Source organism: Aedes albopictus, chromosome 1 (genome assembly GCF_035046485.1).
Source record: "Aedes albopictus strain Foshan chromosome 1, AalbF5, whole genome shotgun sequence".
NCBI lineage: Eukaryota > Metazoa > Arthropoda > Insecta > Diptera > Culicidae > Aedes > Aedes albopictus.
Genome location: NC_085136.1, coordinates 85,808,981 through 85,830,364, shown reverse-complemented (window position 1 = coordinate 85,830,364; position 21,384 = coordinate 85,808,981). Strand labels below are relative to the sequence as shown.

The window sequence follows — 21,384 nt, the reverse complement described above, 5'->3', positions numbered from 1 at the left end:
AAGCCAAAGCAAAGCCAAAGCAAAGCCAAAGCAAAGCCAAAGCAAAGCCAAAGCAAAGCCAAAGCAAAGCCAAAGCAAAGCCAAAGCAAAGCCAAAGCAAAGCCGAAGCAAAGCCAAAGCAAAGCCAAAGCAAAGCCAAAGCAAAGCCAAAGCAAAGCCAAAGCAAAGCCAAAGCAAAGCCAAAGCAAAGCCAAAGCAAAGCCAAAGCAAAGCCAAAGCAAAGCCAAAGCAAAGCCAAAGCAAAGCCAAAGCAAAGCCAAAGCAAAGCCAAAGCAAAGCCAAAGCAAAGCCAAAGCAAAGCCAAAGCAAAGCCAAAGCAAAGCCAAAGCAAAGCCAAAGCAAAGCCAAAGCAAAGCCAAAGCAAAGCCAAAGCAAAGCCAAAGCAAAGCCAAAGCAAAGCCAAAGCAAAGCCAAAGCAAAGCCAAAGCAAAGCCAAAGCAAAGCCAAAGCAAAGCCAAAGCAAAGCCAAAGCAAAGCCAAAGCAAAGCCAAAGCAAAGCCAAAGCAAAGCCAAAGCAAAGCCAAAGCAAAGCCAAAGCAAAGCCAAAGCAAAGCCAAAGCAAAGCCAAAGCAAAGCCAAAGCAAAGCCAAAGCAAAGCCAAAGCAAAGCCAAAGCAAAGCCAAAGCAAAGCCAAAGCAAAGCCAAAGCAAAGCCAAAGCAAAGCCAAAGCAAAGCCAAAGCAAAGCCAAAGCAAAGCCAAAGCAAAGTCAAAGCAAAGCCAAAGCAAAGCCAAAGCAAAGCCAAAGCAAAGCCAAAGCAAAGCCAAAGCAAAGCCAAAGCAAAGCCAAAGCAAAGCCAAAGCAAAGCCAAAGCAAAGCCAAAGCAAAGCCAAAGCAAAGCCAAAGCAAAGCCAAAGCAAAGCCAAAGCAAAGCCAAAGCAAAGCCAAAGCAAAGCCAAAGCAAAGCCAAAGCAAAGCCAAAGCAAAGCCAAAGCAAAGCCAAAGCAAAGCCAAAGCAAAGCCAAAGCAAAGCCAAAGCAAAGCCAAAGCAAAGCCAAAGCAAAGCCAAAGCAAAGCCAAAGCAAAGCCAAAGCAAAGCCAAAGCAAAGCCAAAGCAAAGCCAAAGCAAAGCCAAAGCAAAGCCAAAGCAAAGCCAAAGCAAAGCCAAAGCAAAGCCAAAGCAAAGCCAAAGCAAAGCCAAAGCAAAGCCAAAGCAAAGCCAAAGCAAAGCCAAAGCAAAGCCAAAGCAAAGCCAAAGCAAAGCAAAAGCAAAGCAAAGCCAAAGCAAAGCCAAAGCAAAGGAAAAGGTATTTATGTAAGAATTTCTCCATGATTTTCATGGCATTTTTTTCAGTATTTCCCTGTATGTTGTCCATTAATTTCACCGGTAATTCCCTCCAAGATTTGTAAAAGACGCATCAAGCGTTTTCCAAAAATTCATACAGCTTTTTGTGGAAATTCAAGATTTTCCTGGAAATTCTCCCATGAGTTTTACAAGATTCCTCCAAGAGTTTCTGCAGGGTTATCATGGGAATTTCACCAAGTTTTTCTAGGGAACTCTTCCAGGATTTACTCGGAAAATTATGCAACATTTTTATGGGACCTCATCCAGGATTTCTCAGGGACTTCTTCCAGGATTTCACTGGCAATTCCTTTAGGAGTTTTCCTCGCATTTTTCCAGGACTTTTCCAGAAATCTCTCCGGGGTCTCTCTAGCAATTATTCTAGGAGTTTCTCTAAGTATACCTCTACCATTTTTTGGGGAGCTCCGTCAAGATCCACGGGATTTCCTCCAGAATTTCCTCTCCAATCTTCTCCAGGAATTTTTCGGAAATCCCTCCATTGGTGCCTCAGGGATTCTTTCAGAAGTTCCATGGAAATTTATGGAGGGGTTTGCCAACAATTCCTCCAGTTCTTATGTGAGAATCCCTTCACGATTTTCCAGGGAATTACACTGGCTACCCTCCATAGTTTACCCGATAGTTTTCTCCAGGGTTTCCACGAAATTTTCTTCAGGAGTTCCCCGGCAACTTTTCTAGGATATCTTCCAGCATTTATTTAAAAATTCCTCCAGGATTTCTCTAGGAATTATACCATAATTTCTCAAAAAAATTTCCTCGTGTTCCATGAAAATTCCAAATTTTTATGAAAATTCCACAAGGAGTTTTCCGGGAATTCCTCCAGAAACTCTTCAAGATTTTTTTTCCAGGAGTTCCTCAGAAATGCCCCCAGGAATTCCCCGGAAATTCCGCCAGGAGAGTTCCGGGAATTCCTCTGGGACTTACCCGAGAGTTCCTCCAGGAGCTTCTCCAGAATCCTTCCAGAAATTCCTTGGGTACAATTGCTACAGGAGTTCCCCGGATATTGCTGCAGATTTTTCTAGGAAATTTCTTCAGGAATAACTTCAAGAAATCCTCGTGAATTCCTCCTGAAGTTTGGGAATTTGTCCAGGAGTTCCTCGCAAATTCTTCCGGGGGCCTTTTTTTGTAAGAGTTCCTTGAGAATTCTTCCGGATGTTCCCTGAAAATTCCTCCAGGAGTTCCCCGGGAATTGCTGTAGGAGTTTTTCGAGAATGTTCTCAAAATTTTCTCAGAAATTTCTCTAACACATCCTTGGAAATTTCTCTAAGAGTTCTTCGGAAATTCCTTCAGGAGAGTCCCGGCAATACTTCTAGGAGTTTCCCGAGTTTCCTTCCTCGTTCCCCGAGAATTGCCACAGATTTCGGAAATTTCTTCATGAATAACTCCAAAAAAATATCGTGAATTCTTCCAGCAGTTCCTTGGGAATTCTTTCAGAAATTCCCTGAAAATTCCTCCAGGAGGTCTATGGAAATCTCTCGACGAGTTTCCTGTGCATTCCTTCAAAAAAAATGCTCTAGAATTTCTCCAGAAGCTCACTGAAAATTCTTCCAGGAGTTCCCCGGAAATTGCTGCAGGAATTTTTAAAGAATTTTACCAACAGTTCCTCAGGAATTTCCCCAGGAGTTCCTGATGAATTCCTCCTGAAATCTTCAGAAATTTCTCCAGGAGTTCTCCGGAAATTCCTCCAGGAGAGTCCCGGGAATTCTTCTAGGAGTTTCCCGGGAGTTCTTCCAGGAGTTTCCCAAGATTCCTTTCTCAGGGATTGCTGCAGCAGTTCTCCGCGAATGGCTGCAGTTTTTTTTTCGGAATTTTCTGCAGGAATAACTCCGAGAAATCCTCGAGAATTCTTCCAGGAGTTCCTCGTGAATTCTTCCAGGAATTTCTCGTGAATTGCTTCAGGAGTCCCTCACGAATTCCTCCAGAAGTTCTCCGAAAAATCCTTCATCTTCTTCTTCTTCTTGGCGTAACGTCCTCATTGGGACAAAGCCTGCTTCTCAGCTTAGTGTTCTATGAGCACTTCCACAGTTATTAACTGAGAGCTTCCTCTGCCAATGACCATTTTGCATGCGTATATCGTGTGGCAGGCACGAAGATACTCTATGCCCAAGGAAGTCAAGGAAATTTCCTTTACGAAAAGATCCTGGACCGACCGGGAATCGAACCCGTCACCCTCAGCATGATCATGCTGAATACCCGTGCGTTTACCGCCTCGGCTATATGGGCCCTCCTTCATGAGTTCTCCAAAAATCTTTCAACGAGTTCCCCACGAACTCCCAGAAATTTCTCCAAGAATTCACCGGAAATTCTTCCAGGAGTTGCTTCCGGTTTTTTTTTCGAGAATTTCCCCAAAGGAAATTCTCCAAAAGATCCTTGGAAAGTTCTCCAGGATTTTCCCGAGATTCCATCCTATGGAAGTCCTGTAGGAGTTCCCTGAGAATTGTTGCAGAATTTTCTCGGAAATTTCTTCAGAAATAACTCCTAGAAATTCTCGGGAATTCTTCCAAGAATTATTCGTGAATTCCTTCAGAAGTTTCTCGTGAACATCTCCAGCTGTTCCTTGGCAATTCGTCAAGGAGTTCCTCACAAATTTCTCTAGAAAATCTCCGATTTTTTTGCAAGAGTTCCTTGGAAATTCCTCGAGAAGTCCCCCGAAAATTTCTGCAGAAGTTCTCCGGACATTTTTTACGAGTTTCCTGTGAATTCTTTCAAAAAATGCTCGGGAATTTCTTCAGAAGTTCTCCGAAAATACCGGGAATTGCTGCAGGAATTTTTCAACAATTTCCCCAAAAGTTCCTCAGGAGTTTCTCCAAGAGATTCCTGGAAAATTCTCCAGGAATTCATCGGAAACTCTTCCAGGAATTCTACGGGAGTTCTTCCAGAAGTTCTTCAGAAAATCCCCCTGGAGTTTTCCGGAATTTCCTTTAGGAAAGTCTCGCGAAGTTTTCTAGAATTTTCTTCAGGAGTTCCCGGAATATTGCCTTAGATTCATTTCGGAAATTTCTTCAGGAATAACTCCAAGAAATCCTTGTGAATTCTTCCTGAAGTTTCTAGTGATTTGCTCCGAAAATCTTTCGACGAGTTCCTCGTGAATTCCTTCAAGAAATTCTTGGAAATTTCTCCAGGAGTTTATCGGAAATTCTTGCAGGACTTCTCCAAGAGTTACTGCAGGGATTTTTCGAGAATTCTCCCAAGGAAATTTTTCCAAGAGATCCTTGGAAATTTTTCCAGGAGTTCATCGGAAATTCCTCTAGGTGTTCCTCGTGAATTGCTCCTGAAGTTCCTCTGAAATTCCTTTAGGAGTTCTCCGGAAATTCCTTCAGTTCCTTTCCCAGGGATTGCTGCAAGAGTTCCCCGAGAATTGCCGCAGATTTTTTTATGAATAACTTTGAGAAATCCTCAGAAATTCTTCCAGGAGTTTCTCGTGAATTGCTCCTGGAGTTCCTTGAGAATTCGTCCAGGAATCGCGAACATTCCTTGAGGATTACTTCGGAAATCTTTCGACGAGTTCCTCGCGATTTTCTCCAAGAACTTCTTGGACATTTCTCCAAGAGTTCGCCGGACATTCTTTCAGGAGTTTCCCAGGAATTACTGCAGGGGTTTTTCGAGAGTTTCCTCCAAAGGAATTTCTTCAAACGATCCTTGCACATTTCTCCAGGAGATCGTCGAAAATTTCTCCAAGAAACCCCTGAATGCTTTCCTTAGGAAGAATTATCAAGAAACTTCTGGAGGAACTCTCCAGGAGGTCTGGGAGGAAGTCCCGAGAATCTTCTGGGAAAATTCTCGAGGAGTTCAGGAAAGAGTTCCTGAAGAACTTCTGGAGGAATTCCCGAGGAAATGCTGGAGGAATTCCCGTGGAACTCCTGAATAAATTCCCGAAGCAATCCTACGGAAATTCTCGATGAGCTCCTGATAGAATCCCAAGGAACTCTTGCAGGAATTTCCAGAAAACTTTTGCAGGAATTTCTGGAGATCTTCTGGATGAATTCACGGAGAATTTCTGAAGGAATCTCCGAAAAATCTTGGTGGTATTTCCAAGCAATTCTTGGATGGATTTCCGAGAAACTTCCGGAGGAATTCTCTAGGACCTCCTAGAGGCGTTCCCGTGGAATTTTTTGGGCAATTCTCGAGGAACTACTGAAAGAATCCCCGTGGAAGTCCTGAACGAGTTCTCGAGGAAACCTTAGAGGAATTCCCGAAGAACTCTTGGAGGACTTCACAAAGCACCTCTTGAAGATTTTTTTAGGAAGTCACTGAGTAGTTCCCTAGGAACTTCTGGAGGAATTTACGATACACTCCTGGAGAAATTCCTGAAGATCTCTAGGAAAATTCTTGAGAAGCTCCTGAACAAATTTCCAAGAAACTCTTGCAGGAATAACCGGAGAATTCTTGGAAGGATTTCCGACATAAACTTATCGGAATTCCCGAGCAATTTCTGGAAGGGTTGCCGAGAAACTTTCGGTGGAATTCCCAAGGAACTCCTGGAAGAATTTCCGTGGATCTCCTGGAGGAATTCCCGATGAATTCCTGGAGGAGTTCCTGAGAAACTCGTGAGGAGATTCTCGAGGAACTCCATGAAAAATTACCGAGGAACTCCTGGAAGAATTTCCGAGAAATTTCTGGAGGAATTCGTGGTACTCATAAATAATTAAGGTAACTCTTAAGAAATTCTAGGAAGAACATCCGAGGAACTCTTGCAGCAAATTCCGAGGAACTCCTGGAGGAATTCACAAGGAACTCCTGGATGAAATCCAGAGGCACTCATGAGGAAATTTTCGAAGCACTCCTGAAAAAAAAAACCCGAGGAAATCCTGAAAGAATTCCCGAGGAAATCCTGGAGAAATTCTCGAGGAATACTTGGAAGAATTTTCGAGGAACTCTGAGGAATTCCCGGAGAACTCTTGAAGGAATTTGCGATGAACTCCTGGAGAAATTCCCGAGGATCTCTAGGAGAATTTTTGGAGGAGTTCTTGAAGAAATTTGGAATTCCCAGGGAGTTGCTGGAGGAATTCTCGGGGAACTACTAAATGAATTCACGATGAACTCCTGGATGTATTCCCAGAGCACACAGAAAAGGTTTTTCAGGAGGAGTCCCAGATGGAACACATAGGACTCCCGCAGTTCATGATGAGGCTCTTTCTACTCTTGCAGGAGCCTCATCATGAACTGCAAGAGTCCATGAAGCAACTTCAACAGGAATCGCGGGAGAACTTCTTACTACATCAAGACTATGACCTAACGGCTCCGGATGTACAATTTCCTGTTCAGCAAAGACACCTGAAGCAAACGGTATAGTTCAAATATATGACAAAGTTGGGATCATCATCGCATCACTCACCACGTGGAGTGTTATTCCTCATCCTTGGAAAACATGGTCGTCTCTGTATAAGTCCACCTTTGCCTCCTCCACTAGCTGTAGAGCTGGTGATGGTCGACGATGAAGCCATATCGAGTGAAAGTTGGTCTCCAGTGAGCAATTTGAAGAAGATTGAAAAATATCGTTGGAATACCTTTTTGTCTTGCGCGCTGTCTGTCGCCGGCGACGGTGGCAGCATGGTCCACCGTCCACCTCCAGGTTCCAGATGGTATATGCGGCGGATGCCTGTCTTCTTCTACACACGCTCGACCTGGTGTCGTGTGACGGCAATGAGGCAAGCCCGAGACAAGATTAATATAATTCACGTATTATTAAAATTTCATGACCCGAGATGAGCACACGCTTTTCGGGCAGCTCCAATCCGAGCCACTTGGACTTTTCCGCTGCCGCCGCCGGTGTAACCAGAGACCAGAGAGCGCACGTCTACCTACATACTTCCTGCTAATGACTTTTGTGCAACCATGCGGACACAACCGTCCGAAAAGAGGAAGCCCGGAAAGGTAGCCAGCAGCAGGCGACCGCATCACATTGTGTCCGTCCAGGCAGGAGCTTAGACTCTGTGGCAGTCTGATCCCTCTGATGAAGACGACATTCTGCTGGCATCCGGTCGTCGTAATCGCCATCATCTACCGTATTTGTAGATACGGTATATAGTAACGTCACCGCACTGTCCCGTTGTCTTTGTTCGTTCGTGAAAATGACATTTGATTTTCATTACTTCAGGTGTGCTTATTTTTTCATTTATTATCATTCCCCGGGGGCAATCTAATTGACTTATATTGCGGAGAAGCACGTTTACAACGCAGGATGCCGGCCGTTCCGCAGACAAATGGATCCGGGCGGAGTTTGATGATACAGGGGATAGACAAAATGATCGGGACAGGCAAAATTTTCACTTTTCAAAAAATGTTCAATTAGCTGTAACTTTTCGAAAAGTGCATCAACTATTCTCAAATTTTTACTGTAAGCTCTTCAACTAGTTTTGTATCAGTGGACAAAATTTGGAAAAGATCGGACAATTCTTCACGAAGTAATAAAGATTTTTGAAAAAGGTAAAATTATCCGATAGCCAACTTTGAGCTGTTATATCTCCGGATCCAATGAACCGAATGCAATGAAATTTTGACCATTTAAGACTTATATAATGAGCTATGAAAAACCATTGACTTAACTTAATATTCTCAACACAGAAGAAAATTATAACGATTAGATTATTTTTCTAATAAAACACCAAATTATCCAAAACATCAACATCGTTACAAAATTCAAGATGCAAGTTATAGTTCATTTAGTTTTCCTCTAATTGACTTATATATAAATGCGTTTTGAAGGAAAGTAACAACATAGCCGCCAATAAATTGAAAAAGTAATGGGATGCATATTAAAAATAGACCAATTTACTAAAAAATCGTGAAAAAAATAAAATCGCTATAACTTTTTCGCTTGTTCAAAATTTCAAGTTAAGTCAAATGTTTTCCAGAGTTCATTACATAAGTCATGAATGGTCAAAATTTCATTGCAATCGGCTCATTGAATCCGGAGATATAACAGCTCAAAGTTGTTTATCGGATAATTTTATCTTTTCCAAAAATCTTTATAACTTTGTGAAGAATTGTCCGATCTTTTCCAAATTTTGTCCACTGATACACAACTAATTGAAGAACTTACAGTAAAAATTTGAGAATATTTGATGCACTTTTCGAAAAGTTACAGCTAGTTGAACATTTTTTGAAAAGTGAAAATTTTGCCTGTCCCGATCATTTTGTCTATCCCCTGTACATGACCGGGACGGAAGTGGACTTCGTTGTATTGTAATTTGAGAGTATCAGATGGTACCAGAGTGTCGCACAAAACCTGAAAGAGGAACTTTTGTCAGATATATGTGTGTCTAAATGGTTGCCTTCATTATAGATTAATGACTCACTCGATTTTCATTATCGAGGATAAACAAGCATTAACTACTTGAACTACTATATTAACTATATTTTGGCTATCTAAATTGAGATGTATGCGGGGGTCAGGTGGTCTGAAATCGACCAATAGGTGATAGATAGGTATATGTAGTAATTTTGTGGCTAAAGCTCGCCAATCTAATCAATGATACAAACAACCCAAAAGTTTGTTCGTTATTTTTTGCGCTTTAAACGCAGAAGAGCTCTACGCTGCTGCAATCAATTTCTGCTGCTTCGTTTGCAGAAGGTCTTGGGTTCAATCCCTAGCCCGTCCCTTTCCATCTACTTCTCCCTCTCTCTTTTCTTCACATATACAACTTTTGTAAAATCTATGTTCGTAGCCAGGGATGGGATCATTCATTTGCAAAGAATTATATTCACTTGCTACTATCTCAGTTCAGAAGCATTGTTACCGCTGGCCACACTGCTGCTGGCCAAACATCTGAAGTGTCGCCGTTGCTTAATGACGGCGGGGAGATGTCAAATGCTGGTGAAGTCGAGGACAATAGAAAATCTACATGCGGAGAACATCAGCAGGAGCAAGTTCTGTGAATCTACGATTAATTTGTTAAAATCTAATTTGAATTCGTTACCCTACAATTGGAAAACCCTAAAGTGAATTCTAAAACCTAGTTCGTGCGATACAGTAAGAATTTGTTATACTCTACCTAAATGAAAATCCTAAACAAAATTGTTATATCATTTCTCACTTAAATTAGGTTAGAATCGCCAAGTTCTATAGCAGTGAATTTGCAATTATTCTATTACTGTCCTGTTGACTAGGTAAAATATTATAACTATGCTAAACCTTTGAAACTACTAACTATGTTGCTTGCAGTTGAATTCCAACTATAACGTTGTATCGGGCAAGCAGAGGTTGTGCGCATACTTTGCAAGTACACCGAAAAGTGTGAGCTATATGAAATTCCTACACATATGTACCTATTTAATTAATAAACTCTATTGCAGTTTAAAGCTGCACAAACGAACATTTTGATAGTGCTGCTAACAGCCCGGTGGAAGTGTCCCTCTTGCCCCCTTCGCAACACACCTTTAAAACTTTTCGACATGAGCACTCAGTCGAAGAACAATCTCCCGCCATCACCGAACTTAGTACGACGAGAGGGAGGCTGCGTCAGCTGTTCGCGCCCCGATTCGTACGACGACTTCGTACAATGTGACCAGTGTGACGGCTGGTGGCACATGCGATGTGCGGGAGTCACGAAGTCTATATCTCAGCGACCTTGGACTTGTCGCACTTGCCTACCGTTGAGCGTAGCATCCAGCAGCAGCTCTGCTCGCATTTCGCTTCGTCTAAAGCAAATTGAGGAAGAGCGCGCTATCCAGCAGCGCGAATGGGCGGCGGAGAAAAGGGCCCTGGAGCTGGAGAGGATTGCCGAGAGGAAAGCTCTGGCGCAGGAGAGGAAGTCCCTTCAAGAGAAGTATAAACTGTTGGGGGAGCAGCTCGTGGAAAGAGAAAATGCAACCCGGCGTAGCCAAGTCAGTCTGCGGTCGAGTATGAGACGAGTCAGTGCTTGGGTAGAAAATCTCGTCGATGGCAACGAAGTCGAAGGCGCCGTCGGCGGAGCGACTCCTGGCGTTGCACTAACAAGGGATCACGGTAATGTTTGTACAGAAACCGAAGGATTGAAGCCGTCAACCGATGGACATATCGCTAACGTCGTTCATCAGCCAGATTCGGAGAAATCCGTGCATCAGTCGTCGAATCAACAATGCGTTCCTACGCAGGTGGGCGTTAATCTTCCCACAGATCCACTGTTTCAGGGTGGAAATCAGCAGCAAACCAAAGGCGCATTTCCTAAGACAGCCCCAAAAAGCCGTGATCCCATCGGCGATGGTAACGTATGGACAACTGCAGGTAACTTTATTTCTTTTGCACCCCCCGTACTGCCACCAGGTAAGCCACCCATTGCTTTTAAGTCAAACGAGAAAGTTTCCCCTCGAACAAGCGATGAAGCATATAAAGATTTGCTAGCTAAATTCGCGTCTATGAGTGTACCTCCTGTTGGTCAGAGCGCACTACCAGTTTTGGCAACAGAGCCCGTTGAAAACGGCCTGGCCAACCCTACCGTTCCACTCCCCCCAATCATGGGAGGGAACGAAATTAATTTCGCTCACAGAGCCAATACAGATCCTCATGTTACTAACATGCAGTCAAATGCGCCCGTTCAGTCAATAACACGTAACGTACCCGAGCAAGCCCCTTCCCCCTCGCAGTTAGCCGCGCGTCAAGTAATGCCTCGCGACCTACCCGTGTTTTCTGGTGATCCCGCGGATTGGCCTATCTTCGTTAGTGCATTCGAAAATACAACCGTCGCGTGTGGATATTCTAAAGTGGAGAATCTTGCAAGATTACAACGGTGCTTGAAAGGGGCGGCGTACGAATCCGTCCGAAGTCGTCTCTTACTACCGGATTCAGTGCCACAAGTGATTAATACGCTGCGATTTCTCTTCGGCCGACCGGAATTGCTGATAAACGTGCTTCTAAATAAACTACGGGCAACTCCTGCGCCGAAGGCCGAGAAACTGGAGACGCTCATCGAGTTTGGGATGGCTGTGCAGAGTCTATGTGATCACCTCGTAGCAGCAGGACAACAGGCTCACCTGACGAATCCTTACCTGCTGATGGAGTTGGTTGAGAAGTTACCCGCTCACGTGAAGATGGAGTGGGCGAGCTACATGCAGAGATATCCCGAGGCAAACTTAAAGACATTTGGCAACTTTATGGAAGGCGTCATGATTTCGGCGAGTAAGGTTACACTTTACATGGGTGGTTGCAGCGAAACCTCAAAGACGAAAGGCAAGGCGTCGATCAACACTCACGTCAGTGAACACGAGCTGGCGAAAGAAGGCGAATGGGTTTGCTACGTCTGCAAAGGTCGTGGACATCGCGTTCGGGAGTGTGATAATTTCAAGGCGCTATCCGTCGATAATCGTTGGAAAACGGTACAATTCCACGAACTATGTAGAAGTTGTCTCTGTGCACACGGCAAAAGAAGCTGTCGAAACGCTAGTCAGTGTGGTATCAACGGATGTACCTTTCGTCACCACCCCCTTCTTCATTCAAACAGAAGTAACCCAGCGTCACGAGGAATCGAGGTGCAGAATGCAGAATCGGCGGGTAATCACACACATCGTTTGCTGAATCAGTCGCTACTGTTCCGCATCATACCTGTAACGCTTTATGGACCGCAAAAGGCAGTGCAAACGTTTGCCTTCCTCGACGATGGATCGCATCTGACACTGGTTGATGAAGATCTTACAAGAGAACTTGGTGTGGAAGGTAGGAAAGTTCCATTGTGCATTACATGGACAGGAAACGTCTCCCGGACGGAAAGAAATTCACAACAAGTGCGGTTGGTTATCTCCGGCATGGATAAGGAAAAGCGACTAAATCTCGACGATGTGCGTACCGTGAAAAGCCTCGCTCTGCCGGGCCAGACACTTCGCTTGGACGACCTCATAGACAAGTTTCCACATCTAAAAGGATTGCAAATTTCCGGATACGAGAACGCTGTCCCACGTCTTCTCATAGGTGTAAACAACTTACATTTGACTGTTCCTTTGAAAGTTAAGGAAGGGAACTTTAATGAGCCGGTTGCTACAAAGACCCGGCTTGGATGGTGCATCTATGGAGGGAATGGCATACCCTCTAAACATTCGGTCAATGTTCATGCGTGTGAATGCAACAGCGATCGAGACCTTCACGATATGGTAAAGGACTACTTTGCGCTGGAAGACGTTGGTACAAAATCTACGAGTGGATCAGTCTCGGCTGAAGACAGAAGAGCACAGGAAATTCTAGAACAAACTACCGTGCGAGTCAGCGATAGGTTTGAGACCGGATTATTGTGGAGGTATGACGATATTGAATTCCCTGACAGCTACGGAGCTGCAGTACGTAGACTGGAGTGCCTGGAGCGACGCATGAAGAAATCGCCCCTTCTGAAAGATGAGCTGAACCGACAAATCGAGGAATACCAGATGAAGGGCTACGCACATCGAGCCAACGAGAAGGAGATGCGAGCAGCGGACATGAAGCGTGTCTGGTATCTTCCTATAGGAGCCGTAATTCATCCGAAGAAGCCTGAAAAGGTACGTCTTATTTGGGACGCGGCTGCTATGGTTAATGGAATATCTCTCAATTCCTTTCTGCTAAAAGGTCCGGATCAATTAACGTCGTTGTTAGCAGTTCTGGTTCGCTTCCGACAGTATACCGTAGCGGTCTCAGCAGATATCAGAGAAATGTTCCACCAGATAAAAATCCGCGAAGTCGACCGTCAGTCACAGCGCTTCTTGTGGCGTACCGATCCATCGAAAAGTCCGGACATTTTCATTATGGACGTCGCAACATTCGGGTCAACATGTTCACCGGCATCGGCGCAATATGTGAAGAATAGGAATGCTGCGGATCACACCGAAGAATTTCCCAGGGCTGCAGAGGAGATCATTCATAACCATTACGTGGATGACTACTTGTCAAGTTTTGAAACGGAAGCAGATGCAGCGGAAATTGCAGAGCAAGTAAAGTTTATCCATACGCAAGGTGGTTTCGAACTTAGAAATTGGCAGTCTAACAGCGTCGCAGTATTGCAGCGGGTAGGAGAATCGAGGGATAGCCACCAGAAGCGCCTGTTCATGGACAAAAGCAACCAGTCTGAGCGCGTGCTCGGTATGCTTTGGTTAGTGGGTGGTGATAAGCTGAGCTTTTGTACACAGCAAAGAGATGAAGTGCTGGAAGCTATTGAGGGAAATGCCGTTCCCACCAAAAGGCAAGTTCTGCGTTGTCTGATGAGTTTTTTCGATCCGTTGGGCTTGCTGAGTTTTGTATTCGTCCATGGCAAGATTCTGCTACAAGACATATGGCGTGCTGGAGTTCAGTGGGATCAAGTAATCACCGAAGAACAGTGGGAACGCTGGCAACTGTGGACGGTGGTTCTACGGCAGATATCCACCATACAAATTCCACGATGTTATTTCAAAAACGCAACTTCACAGCACTACAGACATCTACAGCTACATGTCTTCGTGGATGCAAGCGAAGGAGCCTACGCCGCAGTAGCGTACTTCCGGATTATCGACCCGAATGGATCACCAAGATGCGCTTTGGTAGCGGCGAAAACCAAGGTGGCGCCTCTAAAACCACTATCTATACCTCGTCTCGAGCTTCAAGCGGCGGTTCTCGGAGTCCGCCTATTGCACTTCGTTTCGCAATCTCATACCGTAACTATAAAACAACGATACTTATGGTCGGACTCAACAACTGTGTTGGCGTGGCTGAAAGCAGACCCACGCAAATATAAACAGTTTGTGGCTTGCAGAATCGGTGAAATTCTGATGGAGACAGAACTCAACGAGTGGCGGTGGATACCATCAAAGTCGAACCCAGCTGATTTGGCCACGAAATGGGGAAATGGCCCTACTTTGGACGTTGATGGAACATGGTTCTCCGGACCACCTTTCCTGCTGCAACCGGAAGCAGAGTGGCCTACGCAGGTCGTACATCAACAAAATGTGGAAGAAGAACTGCGTACTTGTAACTTGCACGTGAAGCCAGCAACAATTGCAGTAATCGACTGCGATCGCTTTTCAAGATGGGAAAGACTACACAGAACTACAGCTTACGTACATCGATATGTCGCAAATCTTAAACGAAAGTGCTACGGCAAGACGAGGATCAGCGACCACCTTACGCAGGAGGAACTACGTCAGGCGGAAGCAACGTTGATAGGGATGGCACAATGGCAAGAGTATCCGGAAGAGATGTCGGTCCTTACACGGGATCATAAGCGTCCGTTAGCCGAGCAAACAGGTTTGGAGAAACACAGTCCGTTGTATCGTTCTACGCCGTACATCGACGAGCTTGGCGTTTTACGGGTAGATGGAAGGATAGGAGCGGCCGATCACGTCGATGTAAATATGAAGTTTCCGGCTATTTTGCCAAGAAATCATAGAGTTACGATCCTTATCATAGATGCGTTCCACAGAAAGTTCAACCATGCTAACTCGGAAACAATTGTAAATGAAATTCGGCAGTTATATTACGTACCTCGACTTAGAGCGATAGTTAAGAAGATCAGCAGCGAATGCATGATTTGCAAGTTGCGCAAAGCAGTTCCTCAGATCCCACGGATGGCCTCTCTGCCTCCGGCTCGCCTAGCTGCATTCGCTAGACCCTTTACCTACGTTGGATTGGACCTTTTCGGGCCGTTGGTGGTTAAAGTGGGTCGAGGTAACGCAAAACGGTGGATCGCACTCTTCACTTGTTTAACGATTCGAGCCGTGCACTGTGAAGTAGTTTATAGTCTATCCACGGAAGCCTGCGTAAAGTGTGTTCGCCGTTTCGTCAGCCGTCGGGGTGCCCCAGCAGAAATCCACTCAGACAACGGTACAAATTTTCGCGGTGCTGACCGGATTTTGATGGAGCAGATCCAGCAGGGAGTGGCAGCGACCATAACAAATACGGCTACCAAGTGGTTCTTCATCCCGCCTTCATCGCCCCACATGGGTGGAGCGTGGGAACGCATGGTGCGTTCAATCAAACAAGCAATGCTAGGTGCGTACAACTCCAATCAAAAACTGGATGATGAATCTCTTTTGACGTTCGTTACGGAGGCTGAGAGCATCGTCAATAGCCGGCCACTTACATACCTTCCTCTGGACGCGGAGCAAAGTGAGGCTTTAACACCAAACCATTTCCTGTTAGGAAGTTCAAGTGGTGTTCGTCAACCGATCGTTGAGCCAACTGATAGCTCGGCGGCCATCAAAAATACTTGGAATCTGATCAATCATCAACTAGATTGCCTTTGGAAACGATGGATCCGTGAAGTTTTGCCGACCCTAACTAGGAGGACCAAGTGGTTTGGCGAAGTAAGGATGATATCCAATGGGGACTTGGTGCTGATTATAGACGAAAATAACCGGAACAACTGGACCAGGGGGCGCGTAACACAGGTCATAACCGGAAGTGACGGACGAGTCCGGCAAGCTATTGTAAAAACTGCGGGGGGCTTGCTGCGCAGATCTGTCGCGAAGCTAGCTGTCTTGGACATTGTGGCTCAGGGTAAAACTGGAACCGGTGGCCAGTGTTACGGGGGGGAGGATGTTACCGCTGGCCACACTGCTGCTGGCCAAACATCTGAAGTGTCGCCGTTGCTTAATGACGGCGGGGAGATGTCAAATGCTGGTGAAGTCGAGGACAATAGAAAATCTACATGCGGAGAACATCAGCAGGAGCAAGTTCTGTGAATCTACGATTAATTTGTTAAAATCTAATTTGAATTCGTTACCCTACAATTGGAAAACCCTAAAGTGAATTCTAAAACCTAGTTCGTGCGATACAGTAAGAATTTGTTATACTCTACCTAAATGAAAATCCTAAACAAAATTGTTATATCATTTCTCACTTAAATTAGGTTAGAATCGCCAAGTTCTATAGCAGTGAATTTGCAATTATTCTATTACTGTCCTGTTGACTAGGTAAAATATTATAACTATGCTAAACCTTTGAAACACTCTTTGGCGAGCGTTCGTGCGAGACAGTCGCATCTTTTCGTTCGTCCGGTTTGTCTCCCGATACTTTTCAGTTCGGTGGCTTTTTCCGTGCTAGTGTTTCCGAGTGATCAAGTTATTAAGTGATAATCCCTAGTGGGACGCGTGCGGTTGGCTAGGCCACAAATTTTGCCGCAAAAGTTCGTTTGGTTTGAGTAAAGTTCACGTTTTTATTATATCACGTGGCGCATTGATATTTTTTCGAGCACAACAGTGCAGCACCCCCCGCATACCGCGCCGCTCGCGCGGCCGTGATCGGGTTCTTCCAGTGAGTACCCAAGCTCATCGTCGTCGACAGCAGCAGCCCACCGAGAGAAGAGCAGAGAGCGTTCAACCGCGCGCCGCGCGCCTCCTCCCAGTGCGGGCGATCCCATCGCTTGGACCTGTCGTCGTCGAGCCTCTGTTTTAGAGCACAAAGCTAAGTATTCAAAGTTACCCCTCGTTGTTCCCTCCTCTCCACTGTCTCTTTGATTAGATTTAATTTGGTATATAAGCAGTTTTTTTTCCTCACTTTCCCTGTACAGTTAATTTTGTCCCTTGTTTTTTGATTATTTCGTCCCCGTGATAAGTGTTAGTTTAAGATTTTTGAGTGCCCCGTGGTGGTAGTTAGCTGCCACAATGGGCGATGACAATGATGGCGGGGGTACGTCGTACCACATCAGCGAAGCTTTGTTATTGGCATCGGATTGCTCGAGCCAACAAGGCGATATAAATGCTAACCCCTTTGTCTCCCTTCACCCTGCTGCTTCTCCAATGGACACCAACAGCAAATCTGTTTCCACGTCCCCCCGCCTCAAGGCCTACCCTCCCGACTTTGGCGGGCCATATGTTGTTTTCTTCCGACCCAAAGGCAAACGTTTGAACACCGTTCAAATCAGCAAGGATCTGACTAAGCGGTATTCTTCCGTTGTCTCCATTGACATGGTCGGTACAGCTAAGCTTCGGGTGACAGTAGGCGACCGAAAACACGCTAATGAGATTGTGGCCTGCGAGTTGTTTACACTTGAGTACTTCGTTTACCTACCGAGCGCGTCGATAGAGATTTCGGGGAAGGTCGCCGACGCATCTTTGACCTGCGAAACGATCATGCAAGGCTGTGGTCGTTTCCATAACCCTTCTCTACCTCCTGTCCAGATACTGGATTGCCGGCAACTGCATTCGGTATCCCAGGAGGGCGAGAAGAAGGTTTACACACCATCTGAAGAATTTTGTGTGACCTTCTCCGGATCTGCATTACCAGATCTGCTAGTGATTGGCAAACTTCGGCTACCTGTGAGGCTGTATGTACCGAAGGTAATGAATTGCATCAATTGCAAGCAGCTGGGCCACACCGCCCAGTACTGCAGCAATAAACCTCGCTGTGCAACATGCGGGGAGAGACATGTAGACGGTGCGTGTAAAACGCCGCCCAAGTGTGTTTATTGTGGTAGCGACCGTCCACACGATCTCAATGTTTGCCCGAAGTACATACAGCGAAAACAACATCAAAAACGATCGTTGCAGCAGCGTTCAAGGCGAAGCTACGCCGAAATGCTGAGACAAGCTGCTCCGGTCGTTGAATCACGCAACATCTACTCGTCTTTGTCTCTCGATGATCAGGGCTCTGACTCTGAGGTCGGGGACGGGGTTCCCTTTGTTTTTAAGGGTGAAACGAGGAAACGGGTGAGGCTCCAGAGACCCACCAAAAAACCTCGGAATCTGCCTAGCAGTGACCCCCAACCCACCGTGACAAATTCTAAGAGTGTTAAGAAAGGCGCCAAACGTTCACCTCCTGGATTCAAAATCCAAGATGAACGAGACTTTCCTTCGCTCCCGGGAACATCAAAAATCCCAGATGTCCCAATTTTTTCGACTTCTCAGCCAGAGGGACAGCATTCGGAGAACCAGGAACAACCCCTTGGTGCTCCGATGTTCACGCTTTCTGGCATCGTAGACATCATCCTTAACTTCTTTAATGCTTCTGACTCAGTGAAGAGCATTGTCAAAGCACTTCTTCCTTGTGTGTCTCCTCTTTTGAAGCAGTTGGCTTCTAAAATGCCCCTCCTTGCGACATTCGTATCTTTCGATGGCTAATTTAATCACCGAGGTCGAAGATATGATTTCTGTGCTACACTGGAACTGTCGTAGTATCGTACCAAAATTAGACGCTTTCAAGTTTTTAGTTAACAATTTACAATGCGATGTTTTTGCGCTATCCGAAACATGGCTGACACCCGATGTAACCTTACCTTTTTCCGATTTCAACATTATCCGTCTTGATCGGTCCGACTCGTACGGAGGGGTGCTTTTAGGGATCAAAAAGCAGCACTCATTTTACAGAGTCGATTTTCAACCGATGACAGGCATCGAAGCCGTCGCATGTGAGGTGACTATCCGAGGTAAAACCCTCAGTGTTGCCTCCATATATCTTCCACCGAGAACTGCGATATCTCGCAGGGATCTCGCCCACATCTGCTCGTTTATGCCTGAGCCACGGCTGCTCATGGGGGATTTCAACTCCCATGGTACAGGCTGGGGGGAACTGTACGATGACAGCCGTTCAACTTTGATATATGACCTCTGCGACGACTTCAACATGACAATTTTGAACACCGGAGAAGTTACGCGAGTGGCACCTCCAGCTAAAGATGGCCGTCCTAGAGACAGCCGATTAGACCTCTCAATTTGTTCGAGCTCACTATCGCTGGAGTGTACATGGAAGGTTATCCAGGATCCCCATGGTAGTGATCACCTTCCGATCGTTGTTTCTATTTCCAATGGTTCACGTCAACCTCCATCTATCGACATTTCCTACGACCTCACGAAACACATTGACTGGGGAAAGTACGCGGAAGCAATTATCGACGGTGAGCAATCGGTAGAAATTCTTCCACCGCGGGAAGAGTATCAGTTTCTATCAGAACTGATCATCAGTAGCGCGCTTCAGGCACAACGTCGGCCAGTTCCAGGTCCGTCGGTTCGCAGGAAACCCCCCAATCCGTGGTGGGATAGCGAGTGTACAGAAATCTATCGCGAGAAGTCCGCTGCGTTCAAAGAGTTTCGGAAACGCGGTTCGGTCGAAAACTTCAAGCGGTACACTGCCCTTGAAGGCAAGTTTAAGAACTTGATCAAGGCGAAGAAAAGCGGTTACTGGCGTCGGTTCGTCGAGGGTTTATCGCGCGAGACATCAATGAGAACTCTTTGGAACGTCGGGAGAAGAATGCGTAACGCGTCGTCGGTAAACGAGGATCGAGAAAGCTCTCCTCGGTGGATTCTCAAGTTCGCAAAAAAAGTTTGTCCAGATTCCGTACCCGTGGAGCGAATAATTCGTGATGTTTCCGAGGATAGGGACGACATGGATAGGCCGTTTTCGATGGTTGAATTCTCACTTGCTCTTCTTTCATGTAACAATTCCGCTCCAGGAATGGATCGCATTAAGTTCAACTTGCTTAAAAACCTCCCCGACGTCGCTAAGAGGCGCTTGTTGAACTTGTTCAATCAGTTCCTGGATAACAACATCATTCCGGATGATTGGAGGCAAGTGAGAGTGATAGCTATTCAAAAACCCGGGACACCCGCGTCAGATCATAATTCGTACCGTCCAATCGCGATGTTGTCTTGTCTACGGAAGTTGTTGGAGAAGATGATTCTCTTTCGACTGGACAAATGGGTTGAATCGAATGGCATGTTGTCTGATACACAATTTGGTTTCCGCAGAGGCAAAGGAACGAACGACTGTCTTGCGTTACTTTCTTCAGAAATTCAGCTTGCCTTTGCTCAAAAACAACAAATGGGCTCAGTGTTTTTGGATATTAAGGGAGCTTTTGATTCAGTTTGTGTCGATGTTCTCTCCGACAAACTACACGAAAGTGGCCTTTCACCAATTTTGAACAACTTTTTGTATAATTTGCTGTTTGAGAAGCAGATGAGTTTTGCTCATGGCGACTTGACAGTTTCACGAATTAGCTACATGGGTCTCCCCCAGGGTTCATGTCTTAGCCCCCTTCTTTACAATTTTTATGTTAGAGACATAGATGATTGTCTCATGGAAAATTGCACGTTAAGACAGCTTGCGGATGACTGTGTTGTTTCTATAACGGGATCAATAGCAGTCGATCTGCAAGGACCACTACAGGATACTTTGGACAATTTGTCTACTTGGGCTCTCAAGCTGGGTATCGAATTCTCTCCGGAGAAAACTGAGATGGTTGTCTTTTCTAAAAAACACAAACCGGCAAAGTTTCCGCTCCATCTGATGGGTAAGACAATCACTCATAGCATGTCTTCTCAATATCTCGGCGTCTGGTTCGACTCCAAATGCACCTGGGGGAAGCACATTGTGTATCTGATACAGAAATGCCAAAAGCGAATCAACTTTATGCGAACTATTACCGGAACATGGTGGGGAGCACATCCGGAAGATCTGATCAGGCTGTACCAAACAACCATTCTGTCGGTTTTAGAATACGGTAGCTTCTGTTTTCAATCCGCGGCGAAAACACACTTGCTGAAGCTTCAACGGGTTCAGTACCGTTGTCTTCGGATCGCGTTAGGTTGCATGAACTCAACTCACACTATGAGTTTAGAGGTACTCGCTGGCGTACAGCCTCTGACAGACCGCTTTGCGGAGTTATCGTTCCGGTTCCTCATCCGATGCGAGGTTGTGAATCCATTGGTCATAGAAAATTTCGAAAAGCTGCTCGAACAGAACCCTCAAACTCGTTTTATGAGTGTGTACTACTGGTACATGACGCTGGAGGTAAGCCCATCTCCGGTTAACACCAATCGTGACAACTTCTCAAACTTCGACAGCTCCTCAGTGGATTTTGATCTCTCTATGAAGGAGGAGATCACCGGTATTCCGGAATCTTTTCGTTCCGTAGGTATTCCACAGATCTTTGCAAGTAAGTTCGGGCATGTTAGCGGGGACAGACAGTTCTTCACAGACGGTTCGAAAACCGATGATTCGAGTGGTTTCGGTGTCTACAACGAATTTCATAGCGCCACCTACATGCTTCAAAAGCCATGTTCGGTATACATTGCTGAGCTAGCGGCTATATACTACACCTTAGAGTACATTCGCACTCTTCCACCTGAGCACTACTTCATTTTTACCGACAGTCTAAGCTCTCTGGAGGCTGTTCGGTCAATGAAACCGATGAAGCACTCAGCGTACTTCCTGAATGGAATACGCCAAGTCTTGAGTGC

The 21,384-nt window shown here is 45.6% G+C and overlaps 1 protein-coding gene across 1 annotated transcript; it reads left to right on the top strand.

Moving 5' to 3' along the window:
* The first annotated feature begins 9,693 nt into the window (after positions 1 to 9,693).
* Positions 9,694 to 15,894, top strand: LOC134288697 (uncharacterized). The gene has a single exon (XM_062854325.1). It carries the CDS (start codon positions 9,694 to 9,696, stop codon positions 15,892 to 15,894), a length of 6,201 nt encoding a protein of 2,066 aa, XP_062710309.1.
* The last annotated feature ends 5,490 nt before the right edge of the window (positions 15,895 to 21,384 follow it).

Coding starts and splice junctions, on each gene's coding strand:
- LOC134288697 (XM_062854325.1), top strand. CDS start 9,694: ATGAGCACTCAGTCGAAGAACAATCTCCCGCCATCACCGAACTTAGTA.